Here is a 25,335-nt window from a genome sequence, read left to right on the forward strand (position 1 = left end):
GCCTTTGATGCCAGATGATGCCACTGGCATGCTGAAGTGTGCCACAACAGCAGTATTTTACCTCAACCAGTAGGTGAAACAGGCATGCTTTTTCTAATCTAAGAGCAGTTGTGTAATTTATATGGTATCTGCTCTTCTAGCTGTGTGGAAGGATGGCAGAAGGTAGGTGGGGGTTGCCAATTCTTTACCATATCTGCTGTATTTTACCTATGTGACCCCTTTGTAATTGCTAAATTGCTGCGTATTTTACCTACGTGACCCCTTTGTAATTGCTAAATTGCTGTGTTTGTGTGGTATAAGGACGAAATGTTGGAGCTAAGATCACAGCATGACGACCTGAGAGAGGAAGAGTCTGAACTTCAGAAGAAATTAATTGAAAGCGAAAAAATGTGTAGAAGGATCCAGGATAACCTAATGGTAAGTCACACATAAAAACTAAAACCAAAAATATTTTAAATGAATAAGGTAAAGTAATTACAGTAATCTAGTCTGGATAATTAAGCTCTAATATAGGTTCCATAGAATGACAAAGTCTCAGAGAGAAAAGTAGCTGCATGGCCTCTCCCTCATTTATGCATTCCTCTAACTCCTTTTTAGGCTCCGTTCACATCTAGGCGTTTTGGGGCGTTTTTGGGGCGTTTTTCTGCTCTAGGATCAGCTCTCAAAACGCCCAACAAGACAAATCCAATTCATTTCAATGGCCCCTGTTCACATCTGAGCGTTTTGAAGCTGTATACAAAACGCCCAACGCTCAAAAAAGTACATGAGCTTCTTTTTGGGCAGATTACAGGCGTTTTCCATTGATCTCTATTCAATCTAAAAACGCCTGCACAAAAATCGCGGTAAAAATCGCGGTAAAATCGCGGTAAAAAACGCTGCAAAAATCGCGGTAAAATCGCGGTAAAAAACGCGCGAAAAACGCTACGCTCAGGTGTGAATGTAGCCTTAATACACTGTATCTTTTCCTATGACAACTAAAAAAAAAAAATCTTTTTATTATCCTTTGTTTTTTCCATCAAAATAGTTTATTAAAGAGTAAGAAAAAAGGGGGTTTACAAACATTTGCTCTAATGAGCGCATGAAAATATAACACAAAAGTTTTTTCAAAATTGTAACAGCAACATGTGTACAATGACAAGTCAGGTAGAAATGTCCAAAGCATGGGACACATATAGTGTCCATATGAGCAACAATCAGAGTACAGATAGCCGTGCTTATATAGTGTGATTAGAGGGGGGGCATTGTGACAGGTGTGACCACTTGTTACACTGCCCCCCTTCACCTGTCACACTGCCTCCCTCTTATCACACTGCCCCCCCACCTGTCACACTGCCCCCCACCTGTCACACTGCCTCCATCTTATCACACTGCCCCCCCCTCTTATCACAGAACTGCCGATCACCCCCTCCACTGTATAGTTAGCTGCCAGCCGGAGATACAGCGGGAGGTGTTTGGTCTTGGGCCCCCCCCCCCACAGTGGTGGAACACCAAGGCCCAGTCGCAAGTGCAACTGCTGCGACCCTGGTAGTTCCGCCACTGAAACTTGCTCAGTTTGTTGTGTATTGCTAGAGAGTTTTTGTTTTCTTGGGAGAGTGCATCTGATCTGATCTGAGGGCCAATCAGCACTTTCCAGACAGAGGGTCAGGGGTCCTGCAGCCTTATAGGACAGTCAGAGGAGAATGAAAATCTCAATCTTTAACCAGACACTGATAGAAGTCACAAGCCTGCTACAGTATCTCACAAAAGTGAGTACACCCCTCACATTTTTGTAAATATTTTATTATATCTTTTCAAGTGACAATACTGAAGAAATGGCACTCTGCTACAATGTAAATTAGTGAGTGTACAGCTTGCAAAACAGTGTAAATTTGCTGTCCCCTCAGAAAAACTCAACATACAGCCATTAATGTCTAAACCACTGGCAACAAAAGTGAGTACACCCCTAAGTGAAAATGTCCAAATTGGGCCCAAAGTGTCAATATTTTGTGTGGCCACCATTATTTTCCAGCACTGCCTTAACCCTCTTGGGCATGGAGTTAACCAGAGTTTCACAGGTTGCCACTGGAGTCCTCTTCCACTACTCCATGATGACATCACGGAGCTGGGGGATGCTAGAGACCTTGTGCTCCGCCACCTTCCGTTTGGGGATCCCACGGATGATCAATAGGGATTAGGTCTGGACACATGTCCATCACCTTTACCCTTAGCTTCTGTAGCAAGGCAGTGGTCATCTTGGAGGTGTGTTTGGGGTCATTATCATGTTGGAATACTGCCCTATGGCCCAGTCTCTGAAGAGAGGGGATCATGCCCTGCTTCCGTATGTGGCAGTACATGTTGGCATTCATGGTTCCCTCAAAAAACTGTAGCTCCCCAGTTCCGGCAGCACTCATGTAGCCCCAGACCATGACACTCCCACCACCATGCTTGACTGTAGGCAAGACACACTTCTCTTTGTACTCCTCACTTGGTTGCCGCCACACAGGTTTGACACCATCTGAACCAAATACGATTATCTTGGTCTCATCAAACCACAGGACATGGTTCCAGTAATCCATGTCCCTAGTCTGCTTATCTTCAGCAAACTTCTGGGGCGACAGCCATGCAAACCAATTTGATGCAGTGTGCGGTTTATGTTTTGAGCACTGACAGGCTGACACCCCCCTCACCCCTTCAACCTCTGCAGCAATGCTGGCAGCACTCATATGTCTATTTAACAAAGACAACCTCTGAATATGACACTGAGTTCTGTTTTGTTCTGAGTGGAACCTGTCCTGTTAAACTGCTGTATGGTCTTGGTCACCATGCTGCAACTCAGTTTCAGGGTTGTGGCAATCTTCTTATAGCCTAGGCCATCTTTATGTAGAGCAACAATTCTTTTTTTCAGATCCTCAGAGAGTTATTTGCCATGAGGTGCCATGTTGAACTTCCAGTGACCAGTATGAGAGAGTGAGAGTGATAACACCAAATTTAACACACCTGCTCCCCATTCACACCTGATACCTTGTAACACCAATGAGTCACATGACACTGGGGAGGGAAAATGGCTAACTGGGCCCAATTTGGACATTTTCACTTAGGGGTGTACTCACTTTTGTTGCCAGCTGTGTGTTGAGTTATTTTGAGGGGATAGCAAATTTCCACTGTTATACAAGCTGTACACTCACTACTTTACATTGTAGCAAAGTGTCATTTCTTCAGTGTTGTCACATGAAAAGATATTATAAAATAGTTACAAAAATTTGAGGGGTGTACTCACTTTTGTGAGATACTATATAAACTGCTGATGAGAAAAGGTATTTTGCAGTTTATATTTACTAAAATAATTGCACTTCCATGTTCTGTGTACTGTGGGAGACCAGATATAGTGAATGCAGGCTCCTGGGTTTAGTAACTTTAAAGTCTATACAGAACTTCAAGTCCATCTAGGAATATCCTGTCTAAAGGGTGACAACACTGCTGCGTGATTTCACTTCACAATGATCAGCGTTGTCACCCTGTTAAAGGAAGTGGATAAATAGTAGATCTACTGGAAGAAAACAGGTAATACAACTGTTACAATGGGAATTTACAACTGCTGTGTTATTGCTAGTGAATATCTTCATCATATGTGTCATTTTTTATTTTGCCTATAGTTAAATTTCCAGTCCCAGCTTCAGTAGGAACCAAGTGCTGACTCTCATACATTAAAATATACCTGTGGTGCTGATAAAAAGGGCAATCCAGTTTTCAGTCTTTTCCAATATTCCCATCAATCCTTTGTTTGTTACCTTGGTTTTGTTTTTGCACCAGGTTAACAGTCAATTGCCTCTAAAGAATATAAATTTTAAAGAGTCTCTGACCACTGCTGAAAATGAAAGAGACGATGCACCTATGGACATCACCTACACTTGTTTCATGACTTCAGGTCGCCCCTTTATTCTGGGGGCTGGACAGGCCCTGCTGACATTTGAGGAAGAGGAAGGTATTTTTACTCAGTTCTGAAAAAGTATTTTTATATGTTGTTGATCTACCTCATTATAGAAGGATTGTATGTGGATGATCTTGGTACCTATATGGTGATGGTAAGTAAGACTTCACCATTTTTATTCTGCAGCAGGTTACAAAATAAAATAAAATCTGTGGTTGGCTGTTATGTCTACACTAGTATATTTCTTCACTCTCTCTTGTTTTAAAAAAAAAAAAAACATTATTTTAGGGTGTTTGTGTTTTTTGTTCTCCGTGTCCTCATTGGGGAGATTTTCCCTCACTTCCTGTGCCAGGGACATGCAAATTCCTATGTCCTGGGCCCAGGCGGCAACAAAAACCTGACAGAAATTCAAACCCTTCCCCATTTAATCAAAACCTATATTTTACAATGTAAACCCTTGTTGGTAAACCTTTTTTGCAGCATAAAATGGCTAAAAAAAAATTCTAGGATTTTGCAAAACTTAAAGCCCAACTTCAACCAAAACATTGCATTATGTCTTGGAGTGGAGATCTTTTTTTTTTTATTATTATTTTGTTTATTTTAAAATCTGATTTTCATTGCTGTCTGATTCCTTTTGAGATATTTTTTGGGAAGGGATGGAAAATCTTTAATGGGCACATTTACAAACCCAATTATAGTATCTATTTTTACTATTTATTACAGATACTTGTATAGCGCTATCAATTTACACATCGCTTCACATATATTGTTTGTGAATACTTGGTCTAGTGACCAAAATACAGCGCTTGCTTAAATTTAAATATAATAAATACTAAAATAGTAGGTAAAGTGCAATAGTGTGGGTTAAGTTAACACAAGTGAAAATAAATATATAAATTCAATGGTTTTGAATAAAATCGTGCATAAATCTTATAAATAGCAATTCATCATATAAACAATAATTAATGATAAAACAATAATAATCCTTTCAAAAAAATGTCCACCGTTCATATAAAGTGCTTCTGCTCAGACTTGATATACAAGACTCAGATGTTCCTTGTTCCAAATAGATAATAAGGTTGGGTCACTTACCAAATGATGTGGGTACTGAATGCCTTACGGCACCAGAACCAATCAGGCTTAATTAGCCCCCTGGGCTCAACGGATCTCCTCGAGATATCCCCTGGGATGGCAACAATGGCAGCGGATATCCCCTGGGATGGCAACAATCCCTCAGGCTTCCGTGTTAGCCATCCGATTTATATGTATGAGAAAGAAAAGAATGCTCCGGATAGTGCAGTATAAGGTTAAGTTTATTTACCCTAAGTAGGGTTATCAGCTTTAAAAAGTTTTCCAGTCGTTTGCATTGGTGGTCAGCGGTACGGTGCGGGCTGCACGTCCTCTCGGAGCAGCTTCCGACTTCCGGTTCCGGCTAGCGATCCAACCAAACGCGACGTGCCCTCGCTATGCGTTCCAAGCTAACGCGTTTCGTCACTTCCGGTGACGTCTTCAGAGCTTAGGAGGCATAGCGAACCGTAGGACTTATATAACTCGAACTCCGCCCCTAATCCCGCCCGCAATTATGTAAATTGGCAAGCCGGAAGAAGAGTTACTGCGGAAGTGTCCCCATGTTGTGTATTCCCTTATCGGTATTTAATTTTTCGGACAATACCCATATAAAAATGTCATCTCAAGGAATGGTGCAGCCACGCACTATATACCTATGGTGACCAGGTTAAAAACACATGTATGTTCCATATATAGCAATAAACTAAGACTACATACATAAATTTTGTTGAACCTGAGAGTCTCCCCAGTTAATCTCAACCATATAATAATATTAAAAATACATATTTTAGTTCCTTTAGCAATATGCAGGTTATCAATAAATAGATTAACCACCTCAATACTGGGCACTTAAACCCCCTTCCTTCCCAGACCAATTTTCAGCTTTTAGCGCTGTTGCATTTTGAATGACAATTGCGCGGTCATGCAACACTGTACCTAAACCAAATTTGTGTCATTTTTTCCCCACAAATAGAGCTTTCTTTTGGTGGTATTTGATCACCGCCAGGTTTTTTCTTTTTTGGTGCACAAATAAAAAAAGACCTAAAAGTTTGAAAAAAAAAAAAAAGTTTTTTTGTTTAGGTTATAAAATTTTGTAAATAGATAATTTTTTTCCTGCACTGATGACACCACACTGACAGGCACTGATGAGGAGACACTGATGGGGTGGCACTGATGGGGTGGCACTGATGGGGTGGCACTGATATGCAGCACTGATGGGCACTGATAGGTAGCACTGATATGCAGCACTGATGGGCACTGATATGTGGCACTGAGAGATAGCACTGATATGCAGCATTGGTGGGCACTGATAGGCAGCACTGATGGGCACTGATCGGCGGCACTGATGGGCACTGATGGGCACTGATAGGCGGCACTGATGGGCACTAATGGGTGGCACTGATGGGCAGCACTGATCGGCACTGATGGGGGCACTGATGGGCACTGATAGGCAGCACTGGTGGGCAATAATGGGCACTGGTGGGCGGCACTGATAGATGGCAATAACGGGCACTGGCGGGCAGCACTGATAGATGGCATTGGTGGGCAGCACTGATAGGGGGGCACCACTGGCAGGCTCTCTGAGCCCTGTTTGCCATCCCTGGTGGCCATGGTGGGCATCCCTGGTGGTCATGGGTGGGCATCCCTGGTGGCTCTAGTGGCATCCCCTCCCCCCAGGGCTGCACTGGTAATCAATCATCTGATTACCAGCACAGACCCCCCCTGTGATCAGTGAGTAATTAGAAATACTCACTGATCACCCCGGCTGCAGAATCGATCCTCTGATCTTCTCCTCACTGACAGGATCTGTCAGGAGGAGAAGAGATCGAAGCCGTTACAACGGCTGTATTGACATTACATGACGGCTGTGATTGGTCACAGCCGTCATGTGATCAGGAGGGCCAATCACAGGGCCCTCCTGCCGAGGCTTGTTGCTCTGTGTCCTAGGGACACAGGCACATCGAGATCGCGCCGCTGCGCGCGCCCGCGGCGGCGCGATCTCTCTCCTTCTGAAGGACGTTCCGGAACGTCCATTCAGAAGGACGAGACTCCCACCCGGCCGTATATGTGCTATGGCCCGGGTGGGAGGTAGTTAAAATAACAAATATTGGTTAAAATAATTACATATACCTGCTTTAAATTTAGGCTAACAGTACGCAATGGATATATTAAGTTACATATTTTACTTACCCTACAATATTATTGACCATACACCTCTGAATAAAAATTATCATATTCCATCAATATATATCAGTTCATGGACCGGTAATAAAAATTATCATAATTTGTCAATATATATCAGTTCATGGACCGGTATTAATAAATTCTGTCTCTAAAAGGTTAGGTCGCTGAGGTTAAAGTGCCTGGATCTAGTGATCTCTTTTCCTTTTGGAACCTACTCCCTCTATAGCCTCTCAACCTTTTTCCCCCCTCTCTTCCGGGTTGGGGTGGTGGGGGGGTAGGGTTTATAATAATGTGGTGGGGGTGGTGGGGGGGTTGTTGCCAATAGCCTCCCCTTCCCCCTCTTCCCCTCCCGTAATAGGGTCGGTCCCAATTTTTATTTCCCTTATAGGGCTGTTGATAATAGGGTTCCCTATATTGGGGGTAATTACCCGAAGGGGGTTCCCTGGGGGGAAGGGGAGGCTATTGGCAACAGAATTTATCTATTTCAATCACGTCCCCGATGTTTTTACTAATTGACATAGTATAGAATTAATATAAATTTATTTTATCTGATACATCCTCTCCCTAAATAATTTAATATATTTTAATGTATTTTAAATGGTTTTATATTAATACCGGTCCATGAACTGATATATATTGACAAATTATGATATTTTTTATTACCGGTCCATGAACTGATATATATTGATGGAATATGATAATTTTTATTCAGAGGTGTATGGTCAATAATATTGGGGGGTAAGTAAAATATGTAACTTAATATATCCATTGCGTACTGTTAGCCTAAATTTAAAGCAGGTATATGTAATTATTTTAACCAATATTTGTTATTTTAATCTATTTATTGATAACCTGCATATTGCTAAAGGAACTAAAATATGTATTTTTAATATTATTATATGGTTGAGATTAACTGGGGAGACTCTCAGGTTCAACAAAATTTATGTATGTAGTCTTAGTTTATTGCTATATATGGAACATACATGTGTTTTTAACCTGGTCACCATAGGTATATAGTGCGTGGCTGCACCATTCCTTGAGATTACATTTTTATATGGGTATTGTCCAAAAAATTAAATACCGATAAGGGAATACACAACATGGGGACACTTCCGCAGTAACTCTTCTTCCGGCTTGCCAATTTACATAATTGCGGGCGGGATTAGGGGCGGAGTTCGAGTTATATAAGTCCTACGGTTCGCTATGCCTCCTAAGCTCTGAAGACGTCACCGGAAGTGACGAAACGCGTTAGCTTGGAACGCATAGCGAGGGCACGTCGCGTTTGGTTGGACCGCAAGCTGGAACCGGAAGTCGGAAGCTGCTCCGAGAGGACGTGCAGCCCGCACCGTACCGCTGACCACCAATGCAAACGACTGGAAAACTTTTTAAAGCTGATAACCCTACTTAGGGTAAATAAACTTAACCTTATACTGCACTATCCGGAGCATTCTTTTCTTTCTTATACATATAAATCGGATCGCTAACACAGAAGCCTGAGGGATTGTTGCCATCCCAGGGGATATCCGCTGCCATTGTTGCCATCCCAGGGGATATCTCGAGGAGATCCGTTGAGCCCAGGGGGCTAATTAAGCCTGATTGGTTCTGGTGCCGTAAGGCATTCAGTACCCACATCATTTGGTAAGTGACCCAACCTTATTATCTATTTGGAACAAGGAACATCTGAGTCTTGTATATCAAGTCTGAGCAGAAGCACTTTATATGAACGGTGGACATTTTTTTGAAAGGATTATTATTGTTTTATCATTAATTAATTGTTTATATGATGAATTGCTATTTATAAGATTTATGCACGATTTTATTCAAAACCATTGAATTTATATATTTATTTTCACTTGTGTTAACTTAACCCACACTATTGCACTTTACCTACTATTTTAGTATTTATTATATTTAAATTTAAGCAAGCGCTGTATTTTGGTCACTAGACCAAGTATTCACAAACAATATATGTGAAGCGATGTGTAAATTGATAGCGCTATACAAGTATCTGTAATAAATAGTAAAAATAGATACTATAATTGGGTTTGTAAATGTGCCCATTAAAGATTTTCCATCCCTTCCCAAAAAATATCTCAAAAGGAGTCAGACAGCAATGAAAATCAGATTTTAAAATAAACAAAATAAAAAAAAAAATCTCCACTCCAAGACATAATGCAATGTTTTGGTTGAAGTTGGGCTTTAAGTCATGTCCCTGGCACAGGAAGTGAGGGAAAATCTCCCCAATGAGGACACGGAGAACAAAAAACACAAACACCCTAAAATAATGTTTTTTTTTTTAAAACAAGAGGGAGTGAAGATATATACTAGTGTAGACATAACAGCAAACCACAGATTTTATTTTATTTTGTAACCTGCTGCAGAATAAAAATGTTAACTTAACCCACACTATTGCACTTTACCTACTATTTTAGTATTTATTATATTTAAATTGAAGCAAGCGCTGTATTTTGGTCACTAGACCAAGTATTCACAAACACTATTTCACCATTTTTATACAGCAGCTGCTATTGTCACTAATTTTATTTATTTATATATTTATTTATTAATTTTAGATTGCACTTTATCACCTATTCAACCCTTTTCCAGAGGCGCGTGGAAATACACCTGTATTTTTTTTGCGCTTCACATATATTCAGTGCTGGGACAAGGTCATCTAGAGCCCTGGCAAAGATGCCAAACTGAGCCCCCCTCAAGATGCATGAGCATTATGTGTCAGCAAAAATCCTCCCCCTCCCCCCCAAAAAAATTAAAAATTGAACACTAATCGGCATGCTTACCCCAAGAGCATAAATTCCCCCTCCTCCCAGTACAACCCCCCCCCCCCCCCGCTGACATCCCCCCTCCCAGCACAAATCTTTGCCCCCCCATCCCTCAAATCCCCCAAACACAAATGCCCCTCTCAAAAAAGTCACCCCTCCTACGATAAATCCTCTACCACTCAAATTTCCCTTCTGAGTATTCATTACCCCCCCCCCCCCACTCCAAATTAACACTTTGAATTGTCCCTTCTAGCACAAATCCCCCCCCCCCCAGCACAACTCTCACCTCATTCACCATAACAACTCTTCTAGCTCAAATCCCCCAACCCCCCCCCCCTTCTAGCACAAATTATCTTCCCCCATCCCCCCTCGCAACACAAATCCCCCCTAAATTACCATTCCTAGCAATTATCACCCCCTGCCACCCCCCTAATAGCCCCTGCCAACACAAATCTCCTTCCCCTTCAATCTCCTCACAGTGCCCCCCCATCACATGAAACCACAGTGCCCACGGCAGCTTCCCCTCCTGCCCACCCCTTGTACCAGCCCTGCATATATATTGTACATTCACATCAGTTCCTGCCCTCAAAGAGCTTACAATCTAAGGTCCCAAATTCACATTCATACACACACATACTAGGGCAAATTTACACAGGATCCAATTAACCAATCAGGAAACCGGAGTACCCAGAGGAAACACACGCAGGCCAGGGAGAACATGCAAACTCCAGGCAGGTAGTGTCATGGTTGGGATTCAAACTTGCGACCTCAGTGCTGCCAGGGGGAAGTGCTAACCACTTAGCCAATGTGCTGCCCGGGAGTGGTTGGGAGTGGTTAGGAGTGGTCAGAAAGGGTTAAAACATCTGACAATATTTGTATTGCTGCGTTTGCCTTCCTTTCCCGTTGACAGCCGCTCCCTTCATTTCCTATACAGTTGTTATAGAAACAGGAAGTCACCAATTTGGTCAAAGTAAGAAATAAAAATCTGAGGAAATAGACCACTTTTGAGGAAAAATAAAAAATAAATTGGATAAATGATAAAAATAAATAATAAAAAATAAATAAATAAAAAAAATTAATAATAAATGGATTTGGGCCTCGACATCACAGAAAAATGGCTAATACTGTATATAAGGGGAACTTTTCCACACACATTTGTGAAATAAATTAGTAACTCTTGACAATAAAACGTACATTTTTCTGTTTACTTCTCTCTTCTAAATACTTTTCTAATAGTTGCTGAATCCGTTATTGCCAAAAAAAGACATTTTCTGGAGATCGGTGGTACAAGAGTCAACGTGGAAGCTCTGGAACCTAAATTAGACAAATCGGTGAAATTTGAGGTGAAATATGTATTTCTCATTGTATTTGTATGGATGGATCATGCTATGGTGTTTCTTTTTTTTTTTTTTTTTTTAGACTGATTTTCTGCCTTCTTTGCTTTTTAGGTGTGCATGAATATTTCAAGCAAGAAATTAAAAATTTCCAATCTGCCTGAGGATATTCCTGAAGAGACCCTAAAGGACAAAGTGGAGCTTACCTTCTATAAACCTAGTATTGGAGGTGCAGAGATGGAGGAGGTTGAATATGACAGGAATGAAAACACTGCCTGTGTCACCTATTTGCAGAATGGAGGTATGCTGTAAACTTACACCTAGTTTATTTAACTTGGAAATTAAAGCAATATTAAGCCCAAACGCAAACAGTTATTATACTGCAGGCTTTCTTTCTTCCATTTTAATCTGGTGATCCAGCAAGTAAGTTTATTGTTTTTCAACTGAACAAGCTCTCCTACAGATGTAACAGTTAGAGCAGGGGCGTAACTACAGGGGTTGCAGGGGTTGCAATTGCAACTGGGCCCCATGCTCCAGGGGGCCTGTGCAGCTCCCCTGTACATCTGGATAGGAGGGGTGGCGGGGCAACATGTAGAGAAATCACTGTCCTCCTTTTTCCTCCTGTAGCTGAGAAAAATGGAGGAGATTGGTTCCTCTGTATGCTGCCCCTGCCACTCCTCCCATCCAATTCACTTGTGTTCTGCTGCCTCTGTGCCCCTGTGTGCTCCACTGGTCCCCCCCCCTACTGTGCTGCCCCCCCCCCTTCCCACTGTGCTTCCTTCCCTCTCCTGCCGGCTGCTGCAGGGGATGTGTCACAATAGAGAACCAGGAAGAGGTCGGTAAATATGTAATTTACCAGCTCCTTCCTTTCCTAAATGGACAGAGTCATAGTCAGTGACATTGTTAAAAAAAAAAACCAGTGGGTGAACTTTCAGGATCACAAAGGTCACACTTGCAACCGGGCCCTGACATTCCACCACCATGGGGAGGCCCCAAGATGGCAGGAAGGGGGCCCACTGCAGAACTTGTGAAAGGGTCCCGCTGCGGGACCATAATAAAGGGTAAATAATGAGAGTAAATGGCCCCAGGATCAGTGAGAAGAGCCCCAGGCTTGAAGGGAGGGCCCCGGCCAGGGGTCCGGGGGGCCCTTCATGGTTTCTTGCACCGGGGCCCTGAAGGTTCTAGTTACGCCTCTGAGTTAGAGGGTTGAGACAAACCATCTAACACTGACAGGGGTGCTTAAAATGATCAGCTTTATCCCAAAAGGAAAACATTGCTGTAACTGATTATAAAGTATTAGCTGGAGTTTGGCCTCAGTTAGTGAATGTAAATCTGCTGGTCCATTGAACACTCTCCTCCACCCAGACTGACAATGCTGCTGTCTAAAGGTGCCCCCTTTGCTCCTTCATCCAGTGGTCTACCTCTAATACAGGAGGTGTGTTGCTGGCCAGATCACCAGGAGAAAACAGAGGGAGAAAAGCCTAAAAAAATAAAACAAATACCACCTCTAATGATTGGTAAACTGCAATAATATTATATTTTTGGTTTGGGGGTTAATACCGCTATAAAGCTCATCTCCAGGCTATTTTTCCTCAGAAACTTTAAAAAAAAAGAACTTGCGTACATGCATGTTTGGATCCTGGTCCAAATCCACCTAAGTGGGCCCGCCAGGAAGCTGTCACCTGTACTGGGCCAATCATAAGAGATCAAGGCATTTTCTGCCCCACAGCCACACGTATACACGCCCCTTATATCTGTGTGGCTGCAGGGCAGGGAATGCCCTGGGTACAGATGATTGACCCAGGACAGATGACAGCTTCCTGGTGGGCCCACTTAGGTGGATTCGAACAAGGATCCAAACACATCTGAGCTCATCCCTAATTGTTACGATGCCCCAGCAGTAATTCCTTTGTGCCACTAGTTATTCTCCATCTTCCGGGTTAAGGCCTGGTTCACACTGATGCGGTATGGAAATTGCAGCGAATTCTGTGCAGTTTCCGCACCGCATCAAAATCACACCCCGTTTATGCAAACTGCTGCAGGTGTGTATGTTCAGTTAATGACACTCAAAAATCGGTTCACAAAACGCAGTGCGATATACAGAATCGGATGGCACCCATACCACCCGATTCTGCTGCGGCAAGAAAAAAGGGTCCTGCTGTGAATGCAAAGGGTCCTGCTGCAAAATTGCATGTGATTTGAACAGGAATGTGGTACAATTCATTTCCAAATCACATGCGGTTCCCGCACTGAATCCATTGTGAACCGGTTCTAAATTATGCCATAGTGTGAGGGCAGGCCATCATGGATGCAACTCCTGCGGGAGTAATAGGCCACATTCACATGGCCGGGTAGCTGCGGCCACCGGATTCCAATCGTAAGAATCAGTGGATTGACTGGGGCATGCGATCAGCCCGCTATTAGCTGCGGCTGATAGGCTGAGTGGCCGCTGCTGTTCAAATGTAGACGCACAAAGACCTGACAGCTGCGGTTATAGATGGCTGTCCAAACCTGGCCGCTGTGAGCTGCATCCAGACTCCGACATCTTTCATTAATGGCCGCATGCAAACAGCAGTGTCTGCTGTCAATTTTTTTTGTAGTTTTTCTACTATAAACCTAAAAAAATCATTTAATTATTCTCTTTTATAGTGGCTCAAAGAGTTCTAAAGAGGGATCGGCACCAGTTCATGGCTGGAGAAGTCACATGTGAAGTTGAAGTGATGCCGTGTGTGAATATAGAACTGAACAAGCTGCAGGTAAAAGAAACTATATCTATATTAGCATGTCTTGGTTTTGGTTGGTGCAGTGACCTGTTACAGTTCCCATGCAGGGAAAAGTAAGAGTGCTTTTTGGACGCCATGGTCGTTCTCTATTTTGCAGGCACTAAGCACTGGAAAAGCACAGGCAGGGCACTGGAAAAGTCACCAGGTGAATTCCTGTGGTGAAATGGCATTATACAGTGTAATCCGTTAGGATCACAGCTTTGTATCATGTCATTTAGTGTATTTACACTTTTGAATTTGCCGCCGGTTCCACCCCCCTGCGTCGCAACGCTTGCAGGGAAGGGAACCGGAAGACAGGTGTCGGCACCCGCCGAGCACAGAGCGGGAGGATGGCAGGGAGGACGGAAGGGGATCGCAGGGAAGGTGAGTGTCATTCTGGGGTAATCCTCTGGGTTACCGCTTTTGGTACTGAAAATAAACCCCAAGCCACACTCGGGAATACCGCTAGGGAGGTTAATACCCCAAATGGAACTTTTACATTTTCACTATGGGCCTTCTTTATTTGTCGATGATTTGTCTTTACTTATGATAACAGTTGTTTTCTGGGGACAAACTAGGCTTTCTTTTGGCAAAATTGGTTTGCAAAATGTTATCTGTAGACAAAAAGATGTATAAAGGCTTTTTTTCTATTTTGACCAGTGTTTAGTTAAAAAAAAAAAAAGTAGTTTTAGACCCCGTTCACACTGGGGGGTCGACTGCCATAGAGTAGCTGTGGACCTGTTCTAAAAGGAGCGACACAAGTCGCTCCGACTTAGAAAAAGGGTCCGGAGCTTCTTTGGGGCGACCCGGAGCGACCTGCATTGACTTCAATGATATGAAGTCCGTGCTGGCCGCTCCGAGGTCGCGGTGCGAGCTGCGCATCACGACCTGTGAGGTCGCCCTGGCAAGTAGCGTAGCCCCAGTGTTAACGGGGTCTTATTGTAAAAAAAAAAAAAAAAAAAGTATATATTTTATTCTGTAAGCGTTCCTGTATTGACACTAAAATGATACTGTATTTCTTGTACAAAGCACGGCAAAGCTAATTTCAAATGTTAAAAAGACGCTTTTTTTTTTTTTTATGTGACACTGAAAAAAAGGCAAAACATGTGTAAAAGAAAAATAATTAAATGATGTTATGTTCAATAAAAATGAATATTTAATATTAAAAAATGGAATAAAAAAAAAAAAGTAATAGATTTAAAAAAAAATCAGTAATAGGTTAGGAGATTATTTGGTCTGATTAGGTTTAACAAAGGGTTAATAAGGGATTAAATAGGTTTTATATACATTTTATTAATTTTACAATATACTTGTTACATACTTTAATTTGAAAAGAAAACAAGTCCAAGAAAAAAAAAAACAGTCTTTCTTGCAAATATAACTAATACAAGTATAATAAATACCCACCTCCCCCCAACCCACCCACTTCCTCCTACTCCCTCAATCTGTTCTTAAATTCTATTCCCTCCTATGCTCTTCACATTCCCCTTTCAACTCCCCTTTTTACATACCTCCCACTTCCACAAACTTCTCTTTACCTTTAGGCCCCTTTCACACAGGTGGACCGTTCAGATCCGCCTGTTAGTTTTTTTGGCGGATCTGAATGGTCACCCCATGCATGTCTATGGGGCATCGGATGTCAGCGGAGACATGTCCACTGACATCCGATCCGATCTGTCAAATCTGGACGGATGGAAACCCTATTTTCCATCCGTCCAGCGGATCGGATGGGATCGGATTGGGATCGGATGAGAACGGACAGACGGTCCGTTCCCATCTGATTCCCCCTTAGAGATGCATGGGGACCTGATCCTCCTGCTCAGCGGGGGATCGGCGGATCAATCCCCCGCTGAGAAAATCAGAGTCCGTCCGACGGACTCCATGTGTGAAAGAGCGCTTAAATTCTTTCCAGTCTTTCCAAATTTTCAAAAATGTTTCTAATTTATCTTCTCCTCTTTAGTACAACTCTTCCAAATCATATGTAATATCAACCTTCCTTATCCAATCTCTTACCATAGGACTTTCTGGTACTTGCCAAAACTTTGGGATTAGATATTTTGCAGCGTTTATTAACTAAGGTATCACTGTCATTTTATATTGTTTTATTGTTAATTTGGTATTATGAAATTAAAAGGTTTCAGGGGTATTTAACATTTTGAGTCGGTTCCCAGTGGGGCGGCACGACTCTGTACTACTTCAGGGGCGACTTGTGCAGTCCCGTGCACGCGACTTCGGCGCGACTTGCATGGACTTCACATAATTGAAGTCTATGCAAGTCGCTCCGAGGTCGCCCCGAAGTAGTACAGGACCCTTTTTCTAAGTCGGAGCGACTTGTGTCGCTCCTATTAGAACGGGTCCTGTAGCAGTCAATGGACTGCGAGGGACCGCGACTTGTCAGGCTGACAAGTCGCCTGACAAGTCGCTCTAGTGTGAATCAAGTCTTTATCTCCCGTTATTTCCTGTATGAGTTGTATTATTTCCTCCCAGAATTTATATGATTGGACACTCCTACCAAATATGTGACATATTTCCCCTCATCCCAAATCCCCTTCAACAAAGTGGCGATTTTTCAAGTTGATAAACATTTACTTTACTAGGAGTTATATACCATCTTGACAAGCACTTATAATTCATTTCCCTCGTTTTTATATCTATTGCTGTCCCGTGTGCTAAGCTCATTATTTTCTCCTTTTCTTCCTCATTCCATTTTACGTTAAGCTCGGCCTCCCATTTTTCCTGGAAATGGCGGATCCACAGGGTCCGCCATTCTGGTAAGAATCTTATAAATCTGAGATGTGCTTTGCTTCGGCGTGGTTTTTGAGCTCAATATTTTTTCAAAAGGCATTCAATTTTCTCCTGATCTTATTGGGTGAGGCAAACTTTTTATAAAATGCTTTAGTTGATGGTATCTCCGAGCATCTATCAACAGAGTAATTTTTTTTACATCTTAATTCATTAATTGTGTATATTTCCCCTCTTTTTATAATATCCTTTATCTGTACTTTTTATCCTTTATCCACCCCCCCCCCCTCCCCGGTGAAAAATAATTGGTTCCTACAAATGTGATTGATGGTGAATTATAGTCCCATTTTTTTTTTTGTCTGCGTAATAAATCCCATTCCCTGAATACTTCCCGTGTTAGTGTACTAGTGTGTTTAGAAAAGTGTCGAAACTTATGTGGGACCCATATCCTCTTACTGTGTTTTCTATTTTTACCCAGCTTTTCCTTTGTGCATTGAATGTCCAATCTATAACTCTAGTTGGTAAAACTGCTTTATAATATCTTTTAAAATCTGTACCGCTAACCCTCCTTGTGTTTTATCTTTACTTAGTACATCATATTATATTCTAGGTTTTTTATTCTGCCAGATAAACCCTCCTATCATTTTTTTAACTATATTAAAATAACTCTGTGGGATATGTATCTGGAGCATATAAAATATATAGAGTATTTTTGGTAAGATCCTCATTTTTATCATATTAATAGGTCCTAACCAGGATATGGGTTTATATAAATCTTCCCTTAAATCAGTTTTAATTTCCTTTAATAGCAGTATATAATTTATATAATATATAAATCTTTCTGATTCTTTAACTTTGATGTTAATTTTAACCCCCTAAATAACTTAAATTTTCTTGCCACTTATTTGGGAATTCTTCCTGTAATTTTTTCCCTTCTCTCTTATCTAAATTTATATTTAGGATTTCTGATTTTTGGGGGTTTATTTTAAAATTTGACAGATCTCCATAATGTTTCAAAAGTTTGCTTATATTAGGTAGGGTAATTCTAGGACTAGAGACATAAAATAAAATATCGTTAGCATATGCTGCCACTTTGTGTTAGTTTCCTTCTAGTATCAAACCCCTAATGTCTGTACAATTCCTGATAGTTGCCAATAAGGGCTCCAATGTCAGAGTGAACAATAGTGGGGATAAAGGACATCCCTGTCTCGTGCCATTTCTCAGCTCAAAGGCCTGTGACAGAGCCCCGTTTATCTTGACTGCTGCCGTTGGACTTCTATATAACATTTTAATCCACTGAATCATTCTCGGTCCAATGCCTAAATCTTCCCATGTTGCCATCTTAAAATTCCAATCCACTCTATCAAAGGCTTTTTCCGTGTCTACTGAGAAAAGGAGAGCTGATGGGCCTTCCTTCCTTTTCCACTTTTTGAATAAGTAACAAAGATCTTATCCCATTGTCTCTCCCTTCTCTCCCTGGTACAAATCCCACTTGATCCTTTTGTATCCACTCTGACATTAGACCCTTCATCCTTGTGGCTAATATTTTTGCGTATATTTTTATATCAATATTTAATAATGATATCGGTCTGTAATTGAGCATTGTGTGGGGTCCTTATCTTCCTTTGGTATTACTGTAATATGGGCTAATGCTGCTTCCTTTCTCATCCCCCTTCCGTCCCTCAATGAGTTCCAGTATGTCTCTAATTTGGGGACAAGTATATCTTTTAAATTTTTATAATAGGTTGCTGTGTAACCATCCGGCCCTCTTTCCTATACCTAAATCTTTCACAGCTGTTAAGATTTACTCCTGAGAAATATCTCTTTCTAAATCCATCATTTCTCTCTCTTTCAATTTAGGTAAATTAACTTCTTTTAAATACTCCTGTATCTTTACCTTTCTTTCTAAATCATTAACCTTTCCCCTTTCCGATCTAACTGCATATAACTCACTATAGAACTTCTGGAATTCTTCAGCTATTTCCTTTGTTGAGTACGCTAACTCTCCCCTCTTATTTTTAATTCTCTCTATATACCCCCTTGATTTCTTCTTCCTTATTATACAGTATTTGCTAAGTGTTTCCCTGGTTATTTCCCCATTGATATCTCTCTTTATTTGCTCTGTTAAAGATTCTCCTAACTTCTTGCTCCCTTAGTATCTTTAATTCATCTCTTTTTAGCACAAGCAACTGTTGAATTTCCTTTTCATTCTCCTTCTTATGCCTTTGTTCAAGCTCAAAGAGCTCCTTTAAAAATGTTTTTTTTTAATCTCATTCATCTTCTCTTTTTATGGGAATACCTTTTATTAAAAATTATTTTTTATTACTTATAAGGTTTCTTTAACCACTTAAGCCCCAGCCCTATTTTGGACACTTTTTGTTTACAAGTTAAAAGCAGTATTTTTTCCTAGAAAACTACATAGAACCCCCAAACAATATATATATTTTTTTAGCAAAGACTCTGGAGAATAAAATGTCGGTCGTTGCAAAATTTTTTGTCACGCGGTATTTGCGCAGCGGTCTTTAAAATGCCATTTTTTTGGAAAAAATTAGAAAAATCACATTTCACTGCATTTAAAAAATACTAAACAGTAAAGTTAGCCCATTTTTTTTGTATATTGTCACCTGAGGCCAGTCACTTCACTGGGTATACATACCTTCCAACTTTTTGAATCGGGAACGAGAGACGCCTATTAGCAAAAGTATGTAGGCAAAGTTCCAGCCTCGGGGGTCAAATTTAGATAAAAATACCCCCGGGACAGTCAGGGCTAGTGCATTCCACAATGGATAGCCTCTGTACTGTCCCGGGTCGCACTTACCTGTAAGAAGAAATACTTACCTTGAAAAGTTCTTCTCCAGCGCTGCCATCTCAGGGTGTGGGCAGCTGAAGCCAGCGCGTCCTCTTCTGCGGCCTCTTCGGTGACGTCAGAGTCCCACAAAGCACTGCACCGGCCCCGCTCATCACTTCCGGTGCAAGCGTGGCATCCCTGCACAGCTTCTGGGCATGTCCAGAAGCTGTTTAGCAGGAAATGCCGCGCCTGCACCCGAAGTGACGAGCGGGGCCGGTGCAGGTGCATTGACTCCTGGGAGCGATGACGTTCAGCTCCCAGGAGTCATCGCAAGCCGGAAGTGACGGCGCGGGCCGTGGCCGCCGAGGGAGGAAAGTTTAAGGAAGGTGAGTATATTTTCTTCATCAAGGTAAGTGACCAAAAAAAAAATAAATTGGGAGCATCCATTTCTTTTTCAGGTGGCCCTTAGCAAGCGGATTTCCCAAAAGAGATTTTTTCGATTTTGAGGCCGGAACTCCGCTTTAAAGGAGAAGTACTGTATACTAAAAATGAGTAGTTAAACCCACAAGTTTTTTTTTCTTCCTTTTTTTTTTTTCTTTTACAACTATTATTCCTTTATACTGGCTTTTGACATTTACAAATGCATTATTTTAGAAATTGAATTAAAAGTTTAGCACTGGGAAACACTTTTTGAAAGCAAAATAGTGCATTGTATATACAGCTATATAGATCAGACCAAAATGAGGGACAAATTAGGAGGACAGAGGGACAATATTCCAAATCAGGGACAGTCCCACGAAATCAGGGACAGTTGGGAGCTATGGGTATATGAAAGGTTTATACTAGAGATCGACCGATTATCAGCAACACTGATATATCGGGGGCCGACATGCACTTTCCCCGATATATCGGAATCGGCCCCTGAGGTTACCGATATTGCCGATATTTATGGAAAGTGCATGTGCCAGGGTGATGCCTGCAGCTAGAGGCATCCCCCCGTACCGGTGTCCATAGCCGATAGTCGGCTGACTTGTAATGACAACCGATGCGGCTGAGAAGCCGCTCGACTGTCATTACAAGGAGCGGGAGGGGACATCCCCCCCCTCCCGCCGCCTTCCACAGCTCACCTGGGTCTCCCGTCCCACCGGGAGACACGGGCATCCTAACTCCACCACCGCCGCCGAAGAGAAGACCCGGTGTAGCATGAAGATGTGTTCCCGTGAAAGCCGGTATTCCTGCCGCAAGTGCGCATGCGTCGTTCTCCATGTAAAAAACCCAGAAGGGAAGTCATGACATCACTTCCGGGTACTCGGCGCTGAATTAAAAAAACTGACCGCATTCAAAACAGCCAAACTTGGCGTTTTGAATGCTTTTCAGTGCCGAGGAGGGGTTTGGGGTCTTTTAGACTCCCCAGATCCCTCCACAAGGAGTACCTTTAGAAAAAAAAAATAAACATTTTTACATGTCCGAAGATATCGGCCGATACCGTTATCCGATGACCAAAATATCGGTATTAGAAAAACGATATCGGTCGATCACTAGTTTATACCCACTTTAAGGTAAAAACTACAATATTAACTCAAAATGCATCCAATGAAAATGCAATATACGTTTCCTTTACATGAGACATTCATATCCTCATGAATTGTTTTATATAATTATGGAAGTAATTTTGCTGTGTTTCATTGCAGATGTTTTCTGCCGCTTCTTCAAGGTCAGTGCTATTAACTGGCATCAAGAATGCTGATGATGAAGATGAGGATGATGTTCAAGATGTCATTCAGATCCACTTCCAGAAAGAAAGCAATGGTGGGGGTGAGGTGGAAAATACTGTGTTTTCCCATGATAGGAAAAAAACACTCGTATTCGAGGAGGATTTAAAATAAGGTGTACGGTCTCTCCCTATTTCCTAATACATAAAGCTGCCATGCCAAAAATTGATGGCACTGCAATTACTCTGGAATTGCGTTTGCTGTCTTGTGACTGTGTTATAAATCATATTTAATAAAGATTTCCAGCTTTGAATCAACACAAAGGGAACCCCCTTGGCTTCTAGTCTTTTTTGGTTATTTTATGTGACTGTGAGAGCTGTAATTTCAAATATCCAGTAGAATTTGGAATTGCAGTTCTATATTAAAGCTCCACACACTGGTGGAATCCAGTAGTGCAGCTCTTATTGTCAGACACAATACATATTACAGGGAAAGATTGTATCCATCCTGGCACCGTAAATAGCAGCAGGCCTGGACTCCTAATGATGCTGGGGGAGTACCTCTGTTGTTTTTGGGCTCTTACTAACAGTGCAGTTTCTAATTCTGTATTTGCCATGCTGTAATTGCTGTAATCTCATTTGATTAACTTCTCCTGGCCCAGTCCCAGTGTCCTTTTAAGTGGATCTGTACAATTGGGGAAATGGCTGTCACAGTGGTCACATGATCAAAAGCTGACTATGACAGCTCAGTCCTTGAACTGGGAGCATGCAATGAGCTCAATTTCAGCACAGAAGTCAAGGCTGTCCATGGACACATGTGCAGCATGTGGGCTTTCAAGCCATCCCTCCTTGCTGTTGCACATACGCGTTATGTGGGCGACAAGATGTTAACAGAAATTTCCCTTTTGCATGGCCTCAGAATACCCTCAGCCCACCTTTAAGGTTAACTCCAGGAATTCAGGAATTTTTTGAAAACTGCAGCCATATCACGAGTTAGGAACATACCACCTCATGGACTTATCCCTTTAATTTACATCTGACAGTTTTATTGTGCTCCAGGAAGATAGCTGATGGAGCTCCAATGCTGAACACTCTGGCCTCAGTTTCTTCAAATGTCGCTGCTTCTGTTATGCCCCTCCCCTTCTTTTGCCCAGTCACAGAATACTTTGTATTAATTAAACTCATTTACAAAATACAAAGGCTTCTGTGAATGGGCAGCAGAAGCGAGAGGAGGGGAGGGTGGCCATAGCTGCTCTGTGTGCTTAACTCCTCTCAGAGCCCCGGTGTCCCCTCCAGGAGTGCATCAAACCGCTTAGATATACAAGTCCAGGAGTTGGCATGCACCTTGTTGGACTTAACTCATAATGTGCCTGCACTTGTTATAAAGTGGCTGAATTCCTGGAATTTAGTTTTAATATAAAACTTTCCAAATTTCGTTAGCAGGTATGCTTGGTATACAGCTCTTGCAGTCAGTTATATATTTCATTAAGGAAAAAACAGAGCGCACAGGCTCCTTGTGCAATACAGTTTTACTGAGTAAAAAATAAAGATTAAAAACAAGTTGCACTCACAAAAGTTGTGTAAAGCTGAGTGTTCATTCAAGTAATAGTGGCCGGAATTCAGGGTGTGATCCTCTGGAGGATAAAAGAGCTGATGGCAGAGAGGAATGGTATCCAGAATGCAGCAGCCGAAAGGCTGCATGTGAGCCGCTCATCCTAAACAAGAATTCTGAGTCCATGGAGAAGCTGCTCTCGCCTCCATGATCACGTGACTCCAAGCTGTGCCAGCTGACAAGAGATGTTTTGGGCTTGCCAAGACAATGCGTTTCAGAGGGTGTGGCCTCCTTCTTCAGGTCCTGAATCCAAGATCACACCCTGAATGCTGGCCACTATTATCTGAATGAACACTCAGGTAATAAGCTGTGCGCTCTGTTTTTTTCCTTTATGTCTTCACAGCTTCCAGTGTCCTGCTGGCAGATGGAGCTGCATGGCCCTGTGCTTTAGCTGTGATTAACACTTTATTTAGTGGATTATAGACTCTATGGACAATGCTCACTTTAACTTGGGGTCACTTTGGGATTCTGGTGCTTTTACTGGAGCTTTACATATATCTTTCTATAAGCATTTTTAGGCAATTGTACTCCTCCTGGAACTGTAAATGGCACATAAATGCCAGAGATAACAGTCCAATTTCTGTGTTTCATGGGACACATAACATAACCTTAAAGCAATATTCAAAATAAGAGTTTAAAGTGTAAGTTCACCTTTACAAATTATCTGTAAGGTGAACTTACACTGGATCCCCTCCCCATCCCCCCTGGTCCTCCTGTACCAGTGTCCCTTGATCGCCCTCTTTCAGACACTGGGAGGCTGCCTTACCTTACAGATTTTCTGTAAAGATGGACTCTCCCTTTAAACAAAAACAACCAATAGACCATTAAAAGATAAAATATAAAAATCAGCTTTTGCTACAGTACTCACATATATAAATGCAGAGGTGATGCACCTCTCACTGTGCTTCTAAACAATACAAAAACAACTGACTATGGTTATATCCCTCCATTAATTTATTAAAAAAAAAAAAAAAAAAAATTGTCTTTAGTTTGACTTTAAGGCACAGTATCAGGAGTATTGTTTTCAACAGCATGCTTTTTCAGGAGGACTAATAAATACATGAATATTAAATGTAATGTGCAATAAAACAACAAAGAGATTCAAAATTGGTAAAAAACAACAAAGTAATTTGGAAGGCTGATTTATAAAAATAATGTATGACCTATTTTTATTACATGTTTGTCTGTACTGCCTCTTGAATTATCTATGGAGAAATGGGTCTTCTTAGTTTGCGTTTTTCCCAACATTTTTTTTTTCTATACAGAACTTGTATGGCAAATAGTTGGGCACTGAATATTCTTCTGCCGTATGTAAATGAATAATTAAAAGTTGAGTGACTAATAAAAGTTATTTCAATGCTTCTTTGTGTACCTCATTTTATTAAAGGAAATTTCCACTAACAACAGATCATTTTAGCTGGGAAGGGTGAGGAATATGTTTTGTAGCTTTTTCCCCTAGCCTTGTCCTAAGCCTATTGTTTTTCATTATTATTATTATTATTATTAATATTAATATACAAGATTTATATAACGCCAACAGTTTACACAGCACTTTACAATATAAAAGGGAGACAGTACACTTACAATACAATAACAGAGTCAAGAGGGCCCTGCTCATAAGAGCTTACAATCTAAGTGCCCGTTCACATACGAGCGACGCTACTTCGCACCGCGACCTCCTTCATAATATTGAAGTCTATGGCGGTCGCCTCCGGGTCGCCCCCAAAGAAGCTCCGGACCCTTTTTCTAAGTCGGAGCGACTTGTGTCGCTCCTATTAGAACGGGTCCGCAGCTTCCCTATGGGAGGCGACCTGTGAGGCGACCAGGCCGCCTTAGTGTGAACGGGGGCTTAGACATATTCATGGTATTGTTTTAAAAAAGGTGATAAGATGTGAATAATACAAACAATGCCATTTTTTAATACTTATTGATGGAATTTGCAACATCCAGTGTTTCATAATCTTTTCACAGACACTAGGAAGTGTTTTATGAAACAAAACAGAGGAATGAAATTCCTCTAAAGAGAGAACTGATAATGAAGCAGACAGTATGCTGTGCAAACTTATAGCTGACCACTAGAGGTCCCCATAGTACAAAAAAAAATTAACATTCTGTAAATGTTCAAATAAAATCATACATCAAAATAAAATCAATAAAAGCAGAGGTATTTTTTATGACAAAACATGTAATGGTTAATAATACCCATCATCAAGATCGTGATTATTATGCTGATAATTGATATTGTTACTTTTTGTCATATGCACATGCACATCTATCCAATTTAGATTGAGCTGCTGTACATGTATGCAAGGTTTGAATGTTTTAGAACAAATGTAAATAATGAAAATTAGTACAGTGAGTATACATGGTCAGGGAGTTGTGGGCTGACATCTGGGGAGATGGCCTGGGTCACTGCACAGGGGGCCACTCTGGTTGGACTTCACCTA

The 25,335-nt window shown here is 41.5% G+C and overlaps 1 protein-coding gene across 1 annotated transcript in view; it reads left to right on the top strand.

Moving 5' to 3' along the window:
- The window catches only part of NMI (N-myc and STAT interactor), a 47,662-nt gene extending 25,659 nt beyond the window's left edge, over window positions 1-22,003 (top strand). Inside the window, exons 4-9 of the mRNA XM_082262280.1 lie at window positions 301-417; window positions 3,790-3,961; window positions 11,176-11,282; window positions 11,388-11,574; window positions 13,923-14,029; window positions 21,257-22,003. Coding sequence (XP_082118406.1) covers window positions 301-417; window positions 3,790-3,961; window positions 11,176-11,282; window positions 11,388-11,574; window positions 13,923-14,029; window positions 21,257-21,451 — 885 coding nt within the window. The 3' untranslated portion in view covers window positions 21,452-22,003. The remainder of the gene's footprint in view (window positions 1-300; window positions 418-3,789; window positions 3,962-11,175; window positions 11,283-11,387; window positions 11,575-13,922; window positions 14,030-21,256) is intronic.
- The last annotated feature ends 3,332 nt before the right edge of the window (window positions 22,004-25,335 follow it).

This window comes from Pelophylax lessonae (assembly GCF_965119305.1).
Source record: "Pelophylax lessonae genome assembly, chromosome: 6".
NCBI classification, from domain to species: Eukaryota; Metazoa; Chordata; class Amphibia; order Anura; family Ranidae; genus Pelophylax; species Pelophylax lessonae.